This window comes from Canis lupus, chromosome 13, assembly GCF_048164855.1.
Source record: "Canis lupus baileyi chromosome 13, mCanLup2.hap1, whole genome shotgun sequence".
NCBI classification, from domain to species: Eukaryota; Metazoa; Chordata; class Mammalia; order Carnivora; family Canidae; genus Canis; species Canis lupus.
In genome coordinates, this window is record NC_132850.1 from 19,775,390 (window position 1) to 19,793,805 (window position 18,416).

Below are 18,416 nucleotides of genomic sequence, written 5' to 3' on the forward strand. Positions count from 1 at the left end.
CTTAGATCCTATACAGTATAATCAACATTTTAATGCTTTGTGTCCACTCATTTAGTTAGAACCCTTACAACCCAATGAGGTAGATAGTATTCTCAGCTTACATATAAGAAATCCTACTGAGAGATAAGTTACACAAGATCACACACTGTTAAGTGGCAGAGCCAGATTTTGACCTTGAAATCCCAACTATGATACAAACTTTTATTTAAATAAGGGGAAAAAAACTATTGTACAAATAGTACTCTTCAGATGCAGCCCGCAGAGCCATGTAAGGAAGTGCTTCTATAGATTTTTAGGTTTAGAGATGATACCATCTGGATACCTTTGCTTGAACCGAGCAACCACATCTGGGTCTAGTAGGTGGATCCCATCCAGTTGATTTCCAAGGGTGATCCTGAAGCAAGAATAAAGAAGGGGTGAACCAAAAAATCCTATAATTAAAAGGCTTAATATTGTTAAAAGATACATACCTTTTATTAAGGCTGCCTATCCTCTCATCAAATATTCATGCCAATTTTTTTAAGACCTTAATATTAGAATAGTATTTGGTCGTATGACTGGTTAGGAATTGGGCACAGATTTTGGTGTTAAAACAGGCTGGATCTGTATTACTCAAGAGTTAGTAACAGACAACTAACGAGGCGTACTTCACAAAGTTGCTGCCAGTCAGTCTATTTTTGGATAAATAAAATGCTAGCAGCAGGTCTTTCAAAGCTCTATTAACAGGATGTGAAAGATACTAAAACTGTTGACAGGATAAGTGGATTCTTAACCACCAGGGGGCAGATTCAGTACATCCCATAGAATAACTGACGACCCTTAGTAGAGACCCTAGAGAGCAGAGGTTTGAATCTTAAAACCTGTTGGGTCTCCAGTGTTACGTTGCAGAACCCCATAGAACAGTTTAAATACAAGCTTGGATGGCTTATGAATCCTCTGAAGCCTGTTTTTAGACTATAATGAGTCTAATATCCGTTCTCAACCATAAACGAGGGCTAGTGTGTCTTCTGGTTGCCTACCAGTTGGGCTGCACATTGTGTGGTCGTCCAAATAACTCAATCTTGCGAGTGCCAGGAGATAGTCTCTCAATCATGCCATAGATTTCATCTGGTTTATGACTGGTAGAACGAACCTAGGAGAGCGAGGCTTTAGTTAACTTTTAAGTTACCAAAGACTGCAATTCTAGCCCTTTCCATTTATGTTTATGATCAAATGAGAGAACCCGAAACACACCTGACTTAATGCGGAAGGTTTGGATGCCCGGGGAAGCACATACCTCAGCTACGATCACATCGCAGTCCAGACCCTGGTTGAAGCCTTGGGGATTTCCTTTGACACCAACCTGCTCACCACAGAGAACAGATTACCTTATGGAACCCCAGCATTTGAACTTTTTCTCAATAAGAAGTCCAACAATTCCTCTTTCTGCTCAACCTATTGAACCAGGCCCCATTGCTGCTCACCAAGCAGTGTTCCTTCCCATGGTTCAACCAGTGACCTGTACGGCCTGTCCGAATGATGCGCTGCAGTTGATTTGTCTTCACCCAAATAATTTCATCTACCCGTTCATAACTGTGGAACATAAGAAAGAGAGCTAGAGCTTTAATCAGGCTTTCACAGTTTAGGGGTAGTACCATTTACTCTACGAGGCAAGGACTCAAAGGGAATACTCTGGGAGAAGAGAACACATCTCAACTACAGCTATTATCTTTTTATTTCCATCAAAAGAAAGCAACACAACAATCACTACTTACTTACCCCCAGAGATTCAGACATTCTCTGCCCAACTCCATGGCCCTAAAAAGAAAAGGGTTAAACAGCTACTTGCATATCCATATTTTTTAATCCCTTCAAAATACTGAAGTGTTTTCAGTAGACATTCCATGAACATTTACATGCAAGACACCATTAGGGCAACAGGATGAATCTAAGAATGGAAACATAAGATCTATCTATTCTCAATGGCCTTACCTTTCACAAGGAAAAAAACGGTAAATAGAATTTAGGTATCATTTGTGTTATAAACAGGCATTAGGTCTCAGTAGCAAAAAAGATTGACTTAGTCATATAATAGCAGGGCTAGGAAAACCCAGGATTTTATCCCCACCCAGTACTCACTCTGTACTATATCTGCCCATACCTCCATATCTTTGAACTGCATTACCTGCCTGTGACCCAGAGGAAGAGAAAGCCATCATCCTGCAGTACTGGTATGTTGAGCCTGCGCATCTCATCATCTGTCAGGGTCCCATAGGGCAGCTCCATGTGAATATCCCAGGGTGGGTCAGCCATCACAACTGCAAACTTGCCCAAGATACTGACGTCCAGGTAGCGGATATCACAACAGATCCACTGCATAAGGTGGTATTTGGTCATCTTTCCTTCCTTGACTCTCAGATTCATGGCCCCAGTCCCTCTTTTCTGTTTGATTTTCCTGTTCCCTTGTAAATATGTATATCCCACACCATTCCCAATCAGCAAAGGTGATTATGCCTGCTTTCCTACATGTATGGCTGCCCTACTCAGAAGTCCCTAAGCTGAAGTAAGTTTTCTGAGCAGACAGTTACCTGAGGAGGGAAGAGTCGATCTGCATTGGAGTCCCCTCCAACACTCTGTGTAAGGGCAAGCTCCTGGCTAGGTGTATGGTCTTTGCTCCCAGGAGCCTCAGAATCCATGCAAGCATCAATTTCATAGTGAACATATTTGCAGGTATCCATGTGGAAACACGTGTTAAGGAATGAACAGTCACCTAATGACTCATCAGTGTGTTTATTGATGATTCGTCTGGGAATTTAAGGGAGAATGAAAATCAAGACGGTGTTCCAGAGTTAGATCCCACAGTTCAAGTTCTAAATTGTTTAAAATTTTTCTTTTTTTTTTTTATCCTCTCCTAATTTTATCTTTAGAGCTTCCTCCAAGAGTTTTCACAGAAAGGAGGCAAGTGACATGGAAATCCATAAATTACACTAACTAAAGAAGAATTTAATTCCTCTGTAAGCAAAGACAACTTTCTTAGAACAGGAAAGAAGGGCTTTCTGGTTAGAGCTGATCTAAGAGCCCAGGTTCTTATTTCTTCTAAGATCATCCTCCTTCCATAGAACCTTAAGTTGTACTGGGCTTCAGAGACAAAGATGCCTTGCTACTGCAAGAAAGGGACATTAAAAAAACAAAAAATCATCTGTTTGGGAGTGCAGTCTATTTCCTCCCATAGAACACTACTTCTGAAAGTACACCTTCTAAGATAAATCATTAAAACTGTTTAATAACAGGATCAAAGACAGAACCCCAGTGACTGGAAGCAATGTGCTAAAAAGGAATGACTGCTTCCAGGAGCCCTGCCCCACCCCACTTCTCTCCCTCCCAAGACACCTGAAGTGCAGCTTGCGGCAGGGCCGGTCAGCATCGCTGGCTTTCATGCACTCCTCCTTGGTTCCATAGTCACAGAATTCTTGTACTTGGGCCCGACCTCGTGAGCGAAACTTCTCAACAATGGACTGTTCCTTGGCTGTTGTTGTATTTAATAACTCTAGGATCTCCTGACTGACCTGTGACATAAGAAGTCTTAGGCTTAAAAGGGTTTGCAGATAAAATGAGCCCTAAACCACCTCCCTAAATTCTACATGACAATGTCATGTTATAAGTGGTCAATGAGCTAACTTGTATGGAAAAACTGGGAAGGAAGAAAAAAGGAAAACGAACCCTAAGAGAAGAGATTTGTCACGGGTTCAGTCCTTTCTCACAAATCTGTATTTGGGATGGTATTAAAATATAAGCAGCCTGGCTCCTACTACTAAGCATTAAGCTAACCTTCCCTCCCCAGGAAAGCAATCCTTTCTACCAAAACCACTTCTATTTACATAACCAAGACACAGTAAGTACTATACTGTTTAGCTGAGTCTGTGCAACAGTTCTGTAAGGAAGGGTACTCTGGTTATCCTCACGTTACAGATGAGAAGACTCAGGCTCAAGAGAAGTTAAATTAACTTCTTCATATTTACACAGCTAAAAGTAGCAAATGGATAAGAATTCACATAGGTCCAATATTTATATTCAGAACCACAGTGAACTGCCAATTCACCTTGTTTAATCATCAGTTTCCATAATTAATGGTCCATGTAACTCCCTTCCAGTATCCATCTCCATTCATCTCCTATTTCTATATTTGTGTCCCCCTTCTGTTGACCTAATGATTCTTCCAATGATAAACATTCTCTAAATCAGTTTCTCAACACTGGCATTATTGACATTTGGGGTGAAGTAATTCTTTGTTGTATAGGGATTATGCTATGATTGTAGGACGCTTGGCAGCATCACTTGCTTCTACCCACTAAATGCCTGTAGCACTCCTGTGTTATGACAACCGCAGTATCTCCAGACATTGACAAACGTTCTCTGGGGGTAGGAAAGGGAGCAAAATTATCCCCAGTGGAGGGATACCTGGGTGGCCCAGTGGTTGAGCAACTGCCTTTGGCTCAGGTCACGATCCCAGGCTAACCAGGATTGAGTCCCGCATCAGGCTACCCATGAGGAGCCTGCTTCTTCCTCTATGTCTCTCTGTCTCTCATGAACAAATAATTAAATCTTAAAAAAAAAAAAAAAAAATATATATATATATATATGTTATCCCCAGTTGAGAACCACTATTCTAAACCCTCAACCCTACAGCAAGAACTCCTCCTTGTCCTTAGGGGTAAATCCCTCTCAAAGCTGTAATTAAAAGTATATATGTGGGATCCCTGGGTGGCGCAGTGGTTTAGTGCCTGCCTTTTGGCCCAGGGCGTGATCCTGGAGACCCGGGATCGAATCCCACATTGGGCTCCCGGTGCATGGAGCCGCCTCCTCCCTCTGCCTATGTCTCTGCCTCTCTCTCTCTCTCTGTGACTATCATAAAAAAAAAAAAAAAAAAGTATATATGTAAGGATTGCCTGGTTGGCTCAGTTGGTAGAGCATGCAACTCTTGCACTTGGGGCTGTGAAAGTCTGAGCCCCACAATGGGTGTAGAGATTACTTAGAGATCTTAACAAACACACACACAAAACAAAAAAACAAAAACAAAGCATATGTATACAAGCATTTCCATCTACCCCTACCTTCTTACTCTGTTGTTCCTTAGTAGACTGTTGGTTCAGAAGGCTCTCTATCTCCAGATCAACATCTGAGGCAGCATGTTTCCTTGATTTCTTGGTTGGCTCCTTGGCTGCTTCTGATGCTGAAGAGGCCAGACCAGAGGCCAAAGAGCTCGCAAAGGCAGCTACTGTGGTTGAGTCCTGCTCTGCACGCCGCTTCTGCCCTGTGATAGTCCCTGCTACCTCCCCAGGGCCCTTCTTTTCTGCCACCGCGCCCATCATGGCAGAAAGCTTGGAATGATCAGCATAGGTCACAAGAGTGGGATGCGCATCATCTTGTAAGAGACCTCGTTTTACCTCAATCAACTCCTGAGCTGCAAACTTCTGTAGGAGGCTTTCCACACCATCTTGAGTGGCAGGGGCATCTGGCTAGGGAAGGAGGGGAGGGGAAGGCAATAAGACACTGACCATGAACTCAAAGGAGTGGTATCTCCCAACCCTGTCTTTTCAGGTTATTACCGTGGAGATGGCAAGACGGATGGACACAGCATCAGTGGGCAATGTTAAGGCCAGATCAGAGAGGTGGTGTAGCAATTTCTTCTCTAACTCGGGGTCTGTAGCTAGTTCAGGAACTGCGGAAGCTGTGCTGGGCTTAGGGCCCCCAGACGTGGGCACAGTAGGCACTGGACTATCACTGCGAAAGTTGGGTGACAGCGCTGCCTCTGGATTTCGTAGATCTAGAAGTGAAGAGAAGTGAATAAAATGACAAAGGGCAACCACCATAGGTCTATATGCTCCTTAGGAGTCAGTTCTCCAGCTCGTACTTTCATTTCATGTAGAGAATATCTGGCCAAATTTAGCACTAGATCACCTTTCCTCAATCATACAAGCATTCACTGCTTTGCCGAGATAATCCTGGATTTTCTGTCAACCACTTACCTTTTCTCTATTGAGTATGAGGTATTTTCCTAATTCCTGTGCCTACTGTGTTTCAAAGGAAATTAGCAGCATGGTAGATTTATTTTTTTTTATTTTTTTTTTAATTTTTATTTATTTATGATAGTCACAGAGAGAGAGAGAGAGAGAGAGGGGCAGAGACACAGGCAGAGGGAGAAGCAGGCTCCATGCACCAGAAGCCCGACGTGGGATTCGATCCCGGGTCTCCAGGATCGCGCCCTGGGCCAAAGGCAGGCGCCAAACCACTGCACCACCCAGGGATCCCAGCATGGTAGATTTAAATGTCCATGGGGATCCCTGGGTGGCTCAGCGGTTTGGCGCCTGCCTTTGGCCCAGGGCGCGATCCTGGAGTCCCGGGATCGAGTCCCACGTCAGGCTCCTGGCATGGAGCCTGCTTCTCCTTCCTCCTGTGTCTCTGCCTCTCTCTCTCTCTCTCTCTATCATAAATAAATAAATAAATAAATAAATAAATAAATAAATAAATCTTTAAAAAAATAAATAAATGTCCATACCATCTCCCTTCAGTCACTCTAAATGACAACTGAAATAACCCAAATTTAGGGGCACTTGGTGGCAAAGTATGTGAAGCACCTGCCTTTGGCTCACACGTCCGAGTCCTGGGATTAAGCCTTGAATCTGGCTCTCTGCTCAACTGCAGTCTGCTTCTCTCCCTTTGCCTGCTGCTCTGCCTACTTGTGCTGTCAAATACATAAAATCTTTAAAAATAAAGGTTTTACTTTTAAGTAATCTCTACACCCAACATAGGTTTCAAACTTACAAGCCTGAGATCAAGAGGCTCACACACTACCGACTGAGCCAGCCAGGTGCCCCTAGACTGCATCCTTTAATACTCAAACACAAAAATCTTAAAAAACATTGTGGAAACCCTGGTCACCAAATGAGATTTCCTGACCATTTTTCTCACTTACCCTACTACTTTATAAACCAGGTAGTCATCACAACCTTAACAAGACTTAAGAATTCAAATTAGGATAAAATATTCCCTTTTAGGAAGCTTAGTATCTATGATCGTTTACTTAAAATACAGATGGGGGCATCTGGTTGGCTCAGTCGGGAGAGCATGCGATTCTTGATCTTGGGGTTGTGAATATAAGCCCCATGCTGGGTGCAGAGATTACTAAAAATCTTTAGGAGCGCCTCAGTGGTTCAGTCGGTTAAGCGTCTGCCTTCAGCTCAGGTCATGATCCCGGGGTCCTGGGACTGAGCCCCACATGGGTCCCCCTCCTCAGCGGGAGCCTGCTTCTCCTTCTCCCTCTGACACTTCCCTGCTTGTGCCCTCTTTCTCTCTCACATAAATAAAATCTTTAAAAATCAGGATTTCAGGGACGCCTGGGGGGCTCAGCAGTTGGGCATCTGTCTGCCTTCAGCTCGGCATGATCCTGGTGTCCTGGGATCAAGTCCAGCATCAGGCTCCCTGCGGGGAGCCTGCTTCTCCCTCTGCCTGTGTCTCTCCTTCTCTGTCTCTCTCAAGAATAAATAAATAAAATCTTTAAAATCTTTAAAATATATATATATAATGGGGCTAAAGGAAGATGTAGAAAAGTTTTAAGTCAATACTTAGGATATGGTCATTTGTTAGGCAGCTATGAAATCTTTAATATTTTAGGTAAGCCATAAATTATTATCCATTACCCTTCCCACTTATTTCATATTCAAACTTTGTGCCAAGTATCTTACATATGTTGCTGCCATTAGTATGAGTTTTATTTTGTTTTTTAAAAAAGGCTTAAGGTACCTGGGTGGCTCAGTTGGTTAAGTATCCAACTCTTGGTTTTGGCTCAGGTCCAGATCTCATGGGTCCTGAAATTGAGCCCCCTCATCAGGCTACTTGCTCAGCAGGGAGTCTGCTAAAAGATTCTCTCCCTCTGCCCCTCCCTCCACTCCCAATGCACCCTCTCTAAATAAATCTTTAAAAAAAAATGAACACCTGGGGATCCCTGGGTGGCTCAGCGGTTTAGCGCCTGCCTTTGGCCCAGGATGTGGTCCTGGAGTCCCGGGATCGAGTCCCACATCGTGCTCCCTGCGTGGGGCCTGCTTCTCCCTCTGCGTCTCATGAGTAAATAAATAAATAAAATCTTTAAAAAAAATGAACACCTAAAGGGACGCCTGGGTGGCTCAGCGGTTGAGCGTGAGCCTTTGGCTCAGGGCGTGATCCCGCCCAGAGTTTCCTTCCACAGTCTTTATTATTATTTTTGTGTGTGTTAAGATCATTTAATGTAAGATCTATGTAAGATTTTTTCATCTTAGAAAATTGTTAGCTTTTTAATTATTTTTTAATTTTAAAAATTAATCTCTACACCTAACACTGGGCTGGAACCAACAACCCCCACCAAGACCAAGAGTAACATGCTCTGAGGCTGAGCCAGCCAGGTCCCTTACCATCTTATAAAATTTAAAGTATACAATATAGTATAAGTAGATCTCTACAACTTATTTAACTTGCATAAATGAAGCTTTGTACCCTATGACCCTCACCTCCCCATTTCCCCTCACTCCAGTCCCTAGCAATCAGCATTCTACTATGACTTTACTATTTTAGATTCTGTCTCAAATATGATCTAGTGAGATCATGTAATATTTGTCTTTTTGTATCTGACTTATTTCACTTAGCATAATGTTCTCTTGGTCCACCCATATTGTCACAAGCAGCAGGACTTCCTTTGTTTTAGGGCTGAATAATATTCCACAGTATGCATATTCCATTTTCTTTATCCAATCATCCAATGATAAACAAGTCGTTTCCATACCTTGCCTATTGTAACACCATGAACACTGGTGTACAGGTACCTCTTAGAGATCCGGATTTCAATTTCTTTGGATACCTAGAAGTGAGATTGCTGGAAAATATGTATGGTAGCTCTTCTTCTTCTTTTTGTTTTTGTTTGTTTGTTTTTTTTGAGGAACCACCATACTATTTTCCATAATGTCTATACCAATTTAAGTTCCCACCAACAGTGAATCAGGGTTCTCTTTTCTCCTTGCCAACAAGTATCTTTTGATTTTTTTATTTAATAACAGCTATCCTAACAATTATGAGGTGATATCTCATTATGGTTTTTATTTGCATTTCCTTGATTAGTGATGCTAAAAAACTTTTCATATACCTGTTGGCCATCTGTATGTCTTCCTTGGAGATCTTTTATATCTTGATTTTGCATATTTTGCTTTTTGCCACGTGACTTAAAAGAAAATGAGAGCACGTTCACTGATTAAAATGTCAAAGAGGGGGATGCTTGGGTGGCTCAGTGGTTGAATGTCTGCCTTCGGCTCAGGTCATGATCCCAGGGGCCAGGGATGAGTCCCGCCTCGGGCTCCCTGCAGGGAGCCTGCTTCTCCCTCTGCCTGTGTCTCTGCCTCTCTCTGTGTGTCTCTCATGAATAAATAAAATCTAAGAAAGAAAAGAAAAGAAAAGAAAAGAAAAGCAAAGCAAAGAAAAGAAAAGAAAAGAAAAAAGAAAAGAAAGGAAATGTCAAGGGGCCTGGGTGGCTCAGTCGGTTAAGCATCCAACTCAGTTATCAGGTCAGGTCTTGTTCTCAGAGTCATGAGTTCAAGCCCCACATTGGGCTCCACACCCAGTGTGGAGCCTACATGAAAATAAGTAAATAAAATAAAAGCATTTTCCATGATTTCAAAATTTCAGTCAGTGCTTCAGAAGTGCTCTTGTAAATGTAACTGAACCTAAATTCTGTTTGGGAACCTAACTTATTCATTGCCACGTTACTTTTCATTACTGCCACAAATAATGGTTCTTAAGGTATTGAGCTTAAATATGTAATAATATCACATTACTTTTTTTTTTTAATTTTTATTTATTTATGATAGTCACACAGAGAGAGAGAGAGAGAGGCAGAGACACAGGCAGAGGGAGAAGCAGGCTCCATGCACCAGAAGCCCGACGTGGGATTCGATCCCGGGTCTCCAGGATCGCACCCTGGGCCAAAGGCAGGCGCCAAACCGCTGCGCCACCCAGGGATCCCCACATTACTTTTTTGATAAATATTTTCTCTATTAAGTTTATTTGAAATGAAACCCAGAATCTAACAGTTCAAAGAAAAAAAAGGAATCTACTTATTATTGTTACATTCTGCTTTTACATTTAAAATAATAATATGTAGGGCACCTGAGTGGTTGAGCATCAGCAGCCTCCGGTCCAGGGCATGACCCCGGGGTCCCGGGATCGAGTCCCACACTGGGCTCCCTGCATGGAGCCTGCCTCTCCCTCTGCCTGTGTCTCTGCCTGTGTGTCTCATGAATGAATAAATAAAATCTTTAAAAAATAAAAATAATATCTAATTTTGGTTAAATGTTAAAACTCTGGTTTTCCTTCCTACCATCTGAATTATCTACCCAACTTTTCATGCAAATGTTACTTACTATTTCTAAACTAAATATATATTTTAAAGATTTTATTAATTCATTTAAGAGAGACAGAGAGAGAGCACAAGGAGGAAGAGCACCCAAGGGAGAAGAAGGAAGGTCCCTACTGAGCAAGGAGCCTGACATGGGGCTCCATCCCAGGACCCTGGGATCCTGACCTGAGATGAAGGCAAACACCTAACTGACTGAGCCATCCAATCATCCAGGCACCTGCAAAATAGACATTTTTTTCATCTAGATTTTGAACACTCTATCGCACATTATCTCAGTGAGAAAAAGTAGTGATTTTGCTCCAATTTTATTGTCAATGAATGAACTAAAATTGTGCTTTATAATTAACCTACTGCTACTCTCAAGAATATAATCATATAAACATTTCTTCTTCATATACAGTTTCCACTTTCTCCACTTAGTAAATGAATTTAGCTTTTTTAAAAAGATTTTAAGTAATCTCTACACCCAATGTGGGGCTCGAACTTAAAACCCCGTGATCAATTGAGCCATCTAGGTACCCATAGATATGTTTTGACTTATGTGTAATTTTTCTTTAAGATTTTATTTTATTTATTCATGAGAGACACAGAGAGAGAAAGAGAGGCAGAGACACAGGCAGAGGGAGAAGCAGGCTCCATGCAGGGAGCCTGATGTGGGACTCGATTCCAGGACCCCGGGGTCAAGCCCTGGGCCGGAGGCTGCTGATGCTCAACCACTGAGCCACCCATGTGTTCCTAGAGCTTATTCTTTGGTTAAAAGCTCCACTGAAGAGAAACAAAATATTAGCTCAAGAACATAAAAATATGGACAGTCAATTAATATAACACTATATGTTAATTATACTGTAAGTGTATACACACACACATATATAGCCAGTCTACTAATGTGCTTATTCCTAAAATATCAACATCTATGTGCACATCTTCAGTCCCACTGATGAAACATACTGAGCAGTTCACATATTTACCATGTTCTAAGCCTGGCCAACTCTATTTGTTTCAATTAAAATGAAATAAAAATTTATTCACAGTAATCATCTTCATCTGAAAAAGCTGTACTTTGGGCACCTGGGTGGTTCAGTCGGTTAACCATCTGACTTTGGCCCAGGTCATGATCTCAGGGTCCTGGGATCGAGCCCCATGTTGGGCTTCCTGCTCAGCGAGTAGTCTGTCCCTCTCCCTGCTTATGCTCTCTCTCTCTCTCTCTCTCTCAAATAAATAATCTTTAAAAAAAAAAAAGCTGTATTTATTTATCTCTATGGAAAAGTTTGGTGAGGGCACCTAGATGGCACAGTGGGTTAAGCATCTGATTCTTGGTTTCAGCTCACATCTCAGTCTTAGGCATGAGACGGAGCCTCACAAAGGGCTCTGTGCTTAGTGTGGAGTCTGCTTCAGGCTCTCTCCACCACTCCCCCATCCCCACGTGCACTCACATCCTCTAAAATAAATAAATCCTTTAAAAAAAATATGGTGGGATCCCTGCGTGGCGCAGCGGTTTGGCGCCTGCCTTTGGCCCAGGGCGCAATCCTGGAGACCCAGGATCGAATCCCACATCGGGCTCCTGGTGCATGGAGCCTGCCTCTCTCTCTGCCTGTGTCTCTGCCTCTCTCTCTCTCTGTGACTATCATAAATAAATAAAAAATTAAAAAAATAAAAATAAAAATAAAAAAAATATGGTGATTCTTCAAAAAACTGAAAATAGGGGGCACCTGAGTGGCTCAGTTGGTTAAACGACAACTCTTGGTTTCAGATCAGGTCATGATCCCAGGGTTGTGACATCGAGCCCCGTGTTGGGCTCTGTGAGCATGGAGTCTGCTGGAGATTCTGCAGCACCACCTCCCCGTGCCCACCCCCAGCTTCCCCTCCATACCCACTCATACACATTCTAAAATTAATCAATTAAATCTTTTTAAAAATCAAAAGTAGAATTACCATATGATCCAGCAATTTCACTTCTGGATATACATCCAAAAAATTTGAAGCTGGATTTTTTTTTTAAGATTTTATTTATTTACTCATGAGAGACGCAAAGAGAGGCAGAGACACAGGCAGAGGGAAAAGCAGGCTCCCTCCGGGAGCCTGATGCAGAACTCGATCCCAGGACCCCAGGATCACGCCCTGAGCCAAACACTCAGCTAAGGATGGACACTCAACCACTGAGCCACCCAGGCACCCCAAAGCTGGATCTTTGAGATAAAGAGATTTGTACACTGATGCTTATAGCTGCATTATTTACAATAGCCAAAAGCTGGAGTGAACCCAAGTGTCCACCGCAAGATAAATGGATAAACAAAATTTAGTATAAACAGAGGCATGGGGGGGGGCTCAGTTGGTTAAATTGCTACCTTGGCTCAGGTCCTGATCCCAGGGTCCTGAAATCAAGCCCTGCATCAGTGTCCCTGCTCAGCAGGGAGTCTGCTTCCCCCTTTCCCTCTGCCCCTCCTCCTGCTAGTGCTTTCTTTTGCTATTTCTCTCAAATAAATAAATAAAATCTTTTTTTAAATGTGGTAGAAGCATAAAATGGAATCTTCTTTGGCCTTAAAAAGTGAAGAAACTCTGACACATGATACAACAGGATGAATCTTGAAGACATTGTGCTAAGTGAAATAAGCAAGCCACAAAAAGACAAACACATTAGGATTCTGTTTATATGAGGTATGCATAGAGTAGACAAACTCATTGAAACAAAAAGTGGGACGATGGTTGCCAGGGACTATGCAGGAAGGGAAAATAGGGAGTTATTGTTTAATGTGTACAGAATTTCAGTTTTGCATGAAAAAGTTCTGGAGACTGGTCGCACAACAATGTGAATATACTTCAAGCTACTGAACTAGACACTTAAAAATGGTTAAGATGGCAAATTTTTTGTGTATTTTGCCACAATTGAAAAAAAAAGCTGTACTTTATTTTTTTTAAATTTTTATTTATTTATGATAGTCACACAGAGAGAGAGAGAGAGAGAGAGGCAGAGATACAGGCAGAGGGAGAAGCAGGCTCCATGCACCAGGAGCCCGACGTGGGATTCGATCCTGGGTCTCCAGGATCGCGCCCTGGGCCAAAGGCAGGCCCCAAACCGCTGCGCCACCCAGGGATCTCAAGCTGTACTTTAAAAATGTCAAACTAGGGCATCTGAGTAGCTCAGTGATTGAATGTCTGCCTTTGGCTCAGGTCATGATCCTGGGTCCTGGGAAGAGAGTCCCGCATCATGCTCCTCGCAGGGAACCTGCTTCTCCCTCTGCTTATGTCTCTGTGTCTCTCAAGAATAAATAAAATCAGGATGCCTGAGTGGCTCAGTGGTTGAGCCTCTGCCTTCAGCTCAGGGCATGATTCCAGGGTCCAGGATCAGGTTCCCCGCAGGGAGCCTGCTTCTCCCTCTGCCTGTGTCTCTGCCTCTCTCTCTGTGTCTCTCATGAATAAATAAATAAAATCTTTTTTTCTTTTTTTTTTTAATTTTTATTTATTTATGATAGTCACAGAGAGAGAGAGAGAGGCAGAGACACAGGCAGAGGGAGAAGCAGGCCCCATGCACCGAGAGCCCGACGTGGGATCCGATCCCGGGTCTCCAGGATCGCACCCTGGGCCAAAGGCAGGCGCCAAACCGCTGCGCCACCCAGGGATCCCTAAATAAATAAAATCTTAAAAAAAAAAAAAAAAAAAAAAAAGAATAAATAGAATCTTAAAAAGAGGGCAGCCTGGGTGGCTCAGTGGTTTAGCGCCGCCTTCAGCCCAGGGCGTGATCCTGGAGACCCAGGATCAAGTCCCACGTCGGGCTCCCTGCATAGAGCCTGCTTCTGTCTCTGCCTCTCTCTGTGTGTCTCTCATGAATAAATAAATAAATCTTTAAAAAAAAAAAAGTTGAGAAAGGGCAAGTAGAGGAAGAGGTACAAGTCCCATATGATAAGGGATTAATTAGTAGTCACTTTTTTAAATAAAGATTTTTATTTATTTGATAGAATATGCCCAAGACAGAACAAGCAGAGGGAGAGAGAAAAGCAGACTCTCCACTGAGCAGGGAGCCTGATATGGGGCTTGAGCCGAGGACCCTGAGATTATGACATGAGCTGAATTCAGGCAGCTGCTTAACCAACTGAGCCACGCAAGGTGCCCCTAATTACTAGTCAATTTTAAGGTCCATTTCACTTTTCTAAGATAATAATCACACTTTGGTATTTGGGGCCATTTGCAAACCTAATTACTAGAGTGTCAATACTTCATATAGGTTCTTGCTAAGCATGTTTAATAATTTTAACAAGATTGTATTCTCCCTTGAATGTAAATATATAGTTTTTTGGTTATAAATCTCTCGGCTTGTACACCCACTTCATAATATAAAGTTAAGATTCCTAGTACATCTGCCTAAATAACATGGTTAAGACTTCTACAAAATATTTTTTAGGTTGTGCTTAAACATACATTGTCTTCTGGCCCAGAGCTTTGCTGGCCTGTTTGGTACTGTGGGAATAGGGATAAAACACACGATATAAACTAGCCTATCACTGTTCGTTCTTTCTTTTCCTTTCTTTCTTTCTTTCTTTTTCTTTCTTTCTTTCTTTCTTTCTTTCTTTCTTTCTTTCTTTCTTTCTTTCTTTCTTTTTCTTTCTTTCTTTCTTTCTTTCTTTCTTTCTTTCTCTTCTTTCTTTCTCTCTTTCTTTCTTTTTCTTCTTTCTTTCTTCTTCCTTTTCTTTCTCCTTCCTTCCTTCCTTCCTTCCTTCCTTTCTTTTTAAAGACTTTATTTATTTATTCATGAGAGACACACGGAGAGAGGCAGAGGCACAGGCAGACGGAGAAGGAGGCTCCATGCGGGGACCTGATGCGGAACTTGATCCCAGGACCCTGGGATCATGACCTGAGCCAAAAGGAGATGCTAAATCACTGAGCCACCCGGGCGGCCCCTGTTCTTCCTTCTAATCAATTTGGTTATTCCCAAGAATCTATTTCTTTGAGTCACAGAGAGAAAGAGCATGAGCTGGGGTTGGGCAGAGGAAGAAGTTGACTCCTTGCTAAGCAGGGAGCCTGATGTGTGGCTCAGGTCCTGGGATCCTGAGCCACACAGGCACCCTCCAAAGAATCTGTATCTTTGAGCATTAGGATTCTTAGGAAAACATGAGACACACTCTGCTGGTTTATTAATCAAGATTTCATGTAAGATATAACCAAAGGTGGGGATCCCTGGGTGGCTCAGCGGTTTGGTGCCTGCCTTTGGCCCAGGACATGATCTTGGAGTCCCAGGATCAAGTCCTGCATCGGGCTCCCTGCATGGAGCCTGCTTCTCCCTCCTCCTGTGTCTCTGCCTCTCTCTCTATGTCTATCATAAATAAGTAAATAAATAAGTCTTTAAAAAAATAAATAAAATAGAATGTATTCAGATCATTAATGACTACAAATACCATGGACAAAAAAAATCATTGGGAGACCTTCCTTAGTTTGGCTTTTTTTTTGTTTTGTTTTTTGGAGATTTATTTATTCATGAAAGACACACTTTTCCCTTCCCTGTCTGCAGTTCGTGGATTCATCCAGTCATTTTACATATTATCATAGCGTCATTCTGAATTTTTATAAGCATCAATCCTTGATCCCCAACTAAATTCTGATTCCGAGAGCAGGAAGGATGTGTCTAACTTTGTCTATCTACACATATGCCCACAGTGCAAATACTCAAGACATGTTTGTCTATTATGATGTCAGAGTCCTGACAAGACACCTATTTTCAGCGGCCATAACGCAAGCACACGCACCGAGAGGGAGCAAGGCCCGATGTAGTGGGGGGACTGCATCCTACTGCAGCCTGGGACACATTGCCACAGGGTGGCAGGGATTCGCTCTCCTTGCTCAGCCTCCTGGCTGATTTGCCTTAAATGATCCAGAGCTTGTGCTGGGGAGAGAGGCGGCTGCAACTGCACAATCTTTTGAGGCTCCTTCAAGTTTTAGGATGACAAGTGGCAAGAGGAGGGCAGGAAAAGTTTAAAAACAGGAGAAACACTGTGGCGCTGGGGTGGCTCAGCGGTAGAGCACCTGCCTTGGGCTCAGGGCCTGACCCGGGGTCCTGGGATGGAGTCCCGCGTTGGGCTGCCTGCGTGGAGCCTGCTTCTCCCTCTGCCTGTGTCTCTGCCTGTGTATGTGTCTCTCAGGAATAAATAAATAGAATCTTTTAAAAATCATAATAATAATAAATAAAAACATAAAACATAGGGCAGCCCTGGTGGCCCAATGGTTGGGCATCTGCCTTCAGCCCAGGTCGTGACCCAGGGTCCTGGGATGGAGTCCCGCGTCCGGCTCCGTGCGGCTCCCTGCGTGAAGCCTGCTTCTCCCTCTGCCTGTGTGTGTCTCTCAGGAATAAATAAATAAAATCTTTTAAAAAATCACAATAATAATAAATAAAAACATAAAACATAGGGCAGCCCTGGTGGCCCAGCGGTTGGGCATCTGCCTTCAGCCCAGGTCGTGACCCCGGGTCGCGGGATCGAGTCCCCCGTCGGGCTCCCCACAGGGAGCCTGCTTCTCCCTCTGCCCGCATCTCCGCCTCTCTCTCTGTGTCTCTCGTAGATAAACGAATAAAATCTTTAAAAACAAAACCCATAAACATCCATTTTCAGGTTTCTGCTCGAGATGCAAACGGCCGGGGCAGCGCGGGGACCCCAGGCCCCGGCAGGTCTGCGGCCCGAGCCGTCCTCACCTCACGGCGCCCACAGGGGCCAGGCGGCGGCCGCCGCAAGCCGTCGCCCTCCCGGGGGAGAACGAGGCGCCACAGCAGAAGACAACGGGGGCCTTCCTGCTCCGGGGGGCGGGCGCGAGAGGCGCGGCACAGGCGACGCACGGCGGCCTGGGGGCCCGGGGGCCGAGTACCGCCCCCGCGCAGCGACCCCGCGCAGCGACCCCGCGGGCGTGAAGGCCGCGGGGAGCGCCGCGGCCGAGGGCTCTCTCGCTCCGGGCCCCTGCCCCCGCCCTCGCCCCCGCCCCCGCCCCGCGCCGGCCCACGCCCCGCGCCTCACCCAGGTGCCCCGAGTCCTGCTTCCGCCTCCGCTGCAGCCTCTCTCGCAGCGAGTCCAGCTGCTTCTTGTGGGCCTGGATCGAGCTCCACGTGTCCGACATCCTCGTCTTTCGGCCGAAGGCGCCTCGAATCCGGCGCGCGGGCTAGCGCCTCCCGGGGCGGCCGCGGGAATCGTGGCGGCCGCGCGCCGACGCCCCCGGGCTCGCCGGAAACGGCCGGGGCCACGCGCTCGCCCGGCACTCACCTTCCGTTTCCCGCCCGCTGGGGAGGAGAATGCAGAGACACCTGAGGTATTGGCAGCAGGGCGGAAATACTTTCTAGGGGCGCTCTCTGCGTCTTCCGGGCGCCGCGAAGCTGTGGTTGCCATGTCCGTGCCTGGCAGCGCCGCCATGTTGCTTATACAGGCGCGCGGCCATGTTGCATCTGAGGGGCTGAGGCATTCAGGCAGCTCCGGTAGAGCAGCCCGGGCAGCACACATCTGCATTATTTTTTCTCAGATTTTATTTTATTTTTTTAAGATTTTACTTATTTATTCATGAGAGACACACAGAGAGAGGCAGAGACACAGGCAGAGGAAGAAGCAGGCTCCATGCAGGGAGCCCGACGCGGGACTCGACCCCGGGTCTCTGGGGTCATGCCCTGGGCCCAAGGCAGACACGCCACCGCTGAGCCCCCCGGGCTGCCCAAAGATTTTATTTTATTTTTATTTTTTAATTTTTTCCAAAGATTTTATTTTAAGCAATCTCTACACCCAGAGTGGGGCTCAAACCTCCAACTCCGAGGTCAAGAGTCACATGCTCCACTCACTGAGCCAGCGGGTGCCCTGGTTGTTTTTAATGGAGCCTTGTGAATGCAAGCTTTGGGAGCCCCTGATTTGTCAAATGTCTACAGTTGGCCCTTGAATGACATGCGTTATTAAAAAAAAAAAAAAAAAAAAAAAAAAAAAAAAAAAAGGATCCCTAGGTGGCGCAGCGGTTTGGTGCCTGCCTTTGGCCCAGGGCGCGATCCTGGAGA

At 44.5% G+C, this 18,416-nt stretch overlaps 1 protein-coding gene across 1 annotated transcript; it reads right to left on the minus strand.

The window, feature by feature from the left end:
* Positions 1-187: 187 nt before the first annotated feature.
* Positions 188-17,629, minus strand: METTL3 (methyltransferase 3, N6-adenosine-methyltransferase complex catalytic subunit). The gene is made up of 11 exons (XM_072772800.1): positions 17,404-17,629; positions 5,586-5,803; positions 5,091-5,495; positions 3,370-3,545; positions 2,568-2,784; positions 2,165-2,352; positions 1,759-1,797; positions 1,464-1,572; positions 1,277-1,342; positions 1,020-1,132; positions 188-394 (listed from the first exon to the last, which is right to left on the minus strand). Exons 1-11 carry the CDS (start codon positions 17,501-17,503, stop codon positions 283-285), a joined length of 1,743 nt encoding a protein of 580 aa, XP_072628901.1. The 5' UTR covers positions 17,504-17,629; the 3' UTR covers positions 188-282.
* Between the last annotated feature and the right edge of the window lie 787 nt (positions 17,630-18,416).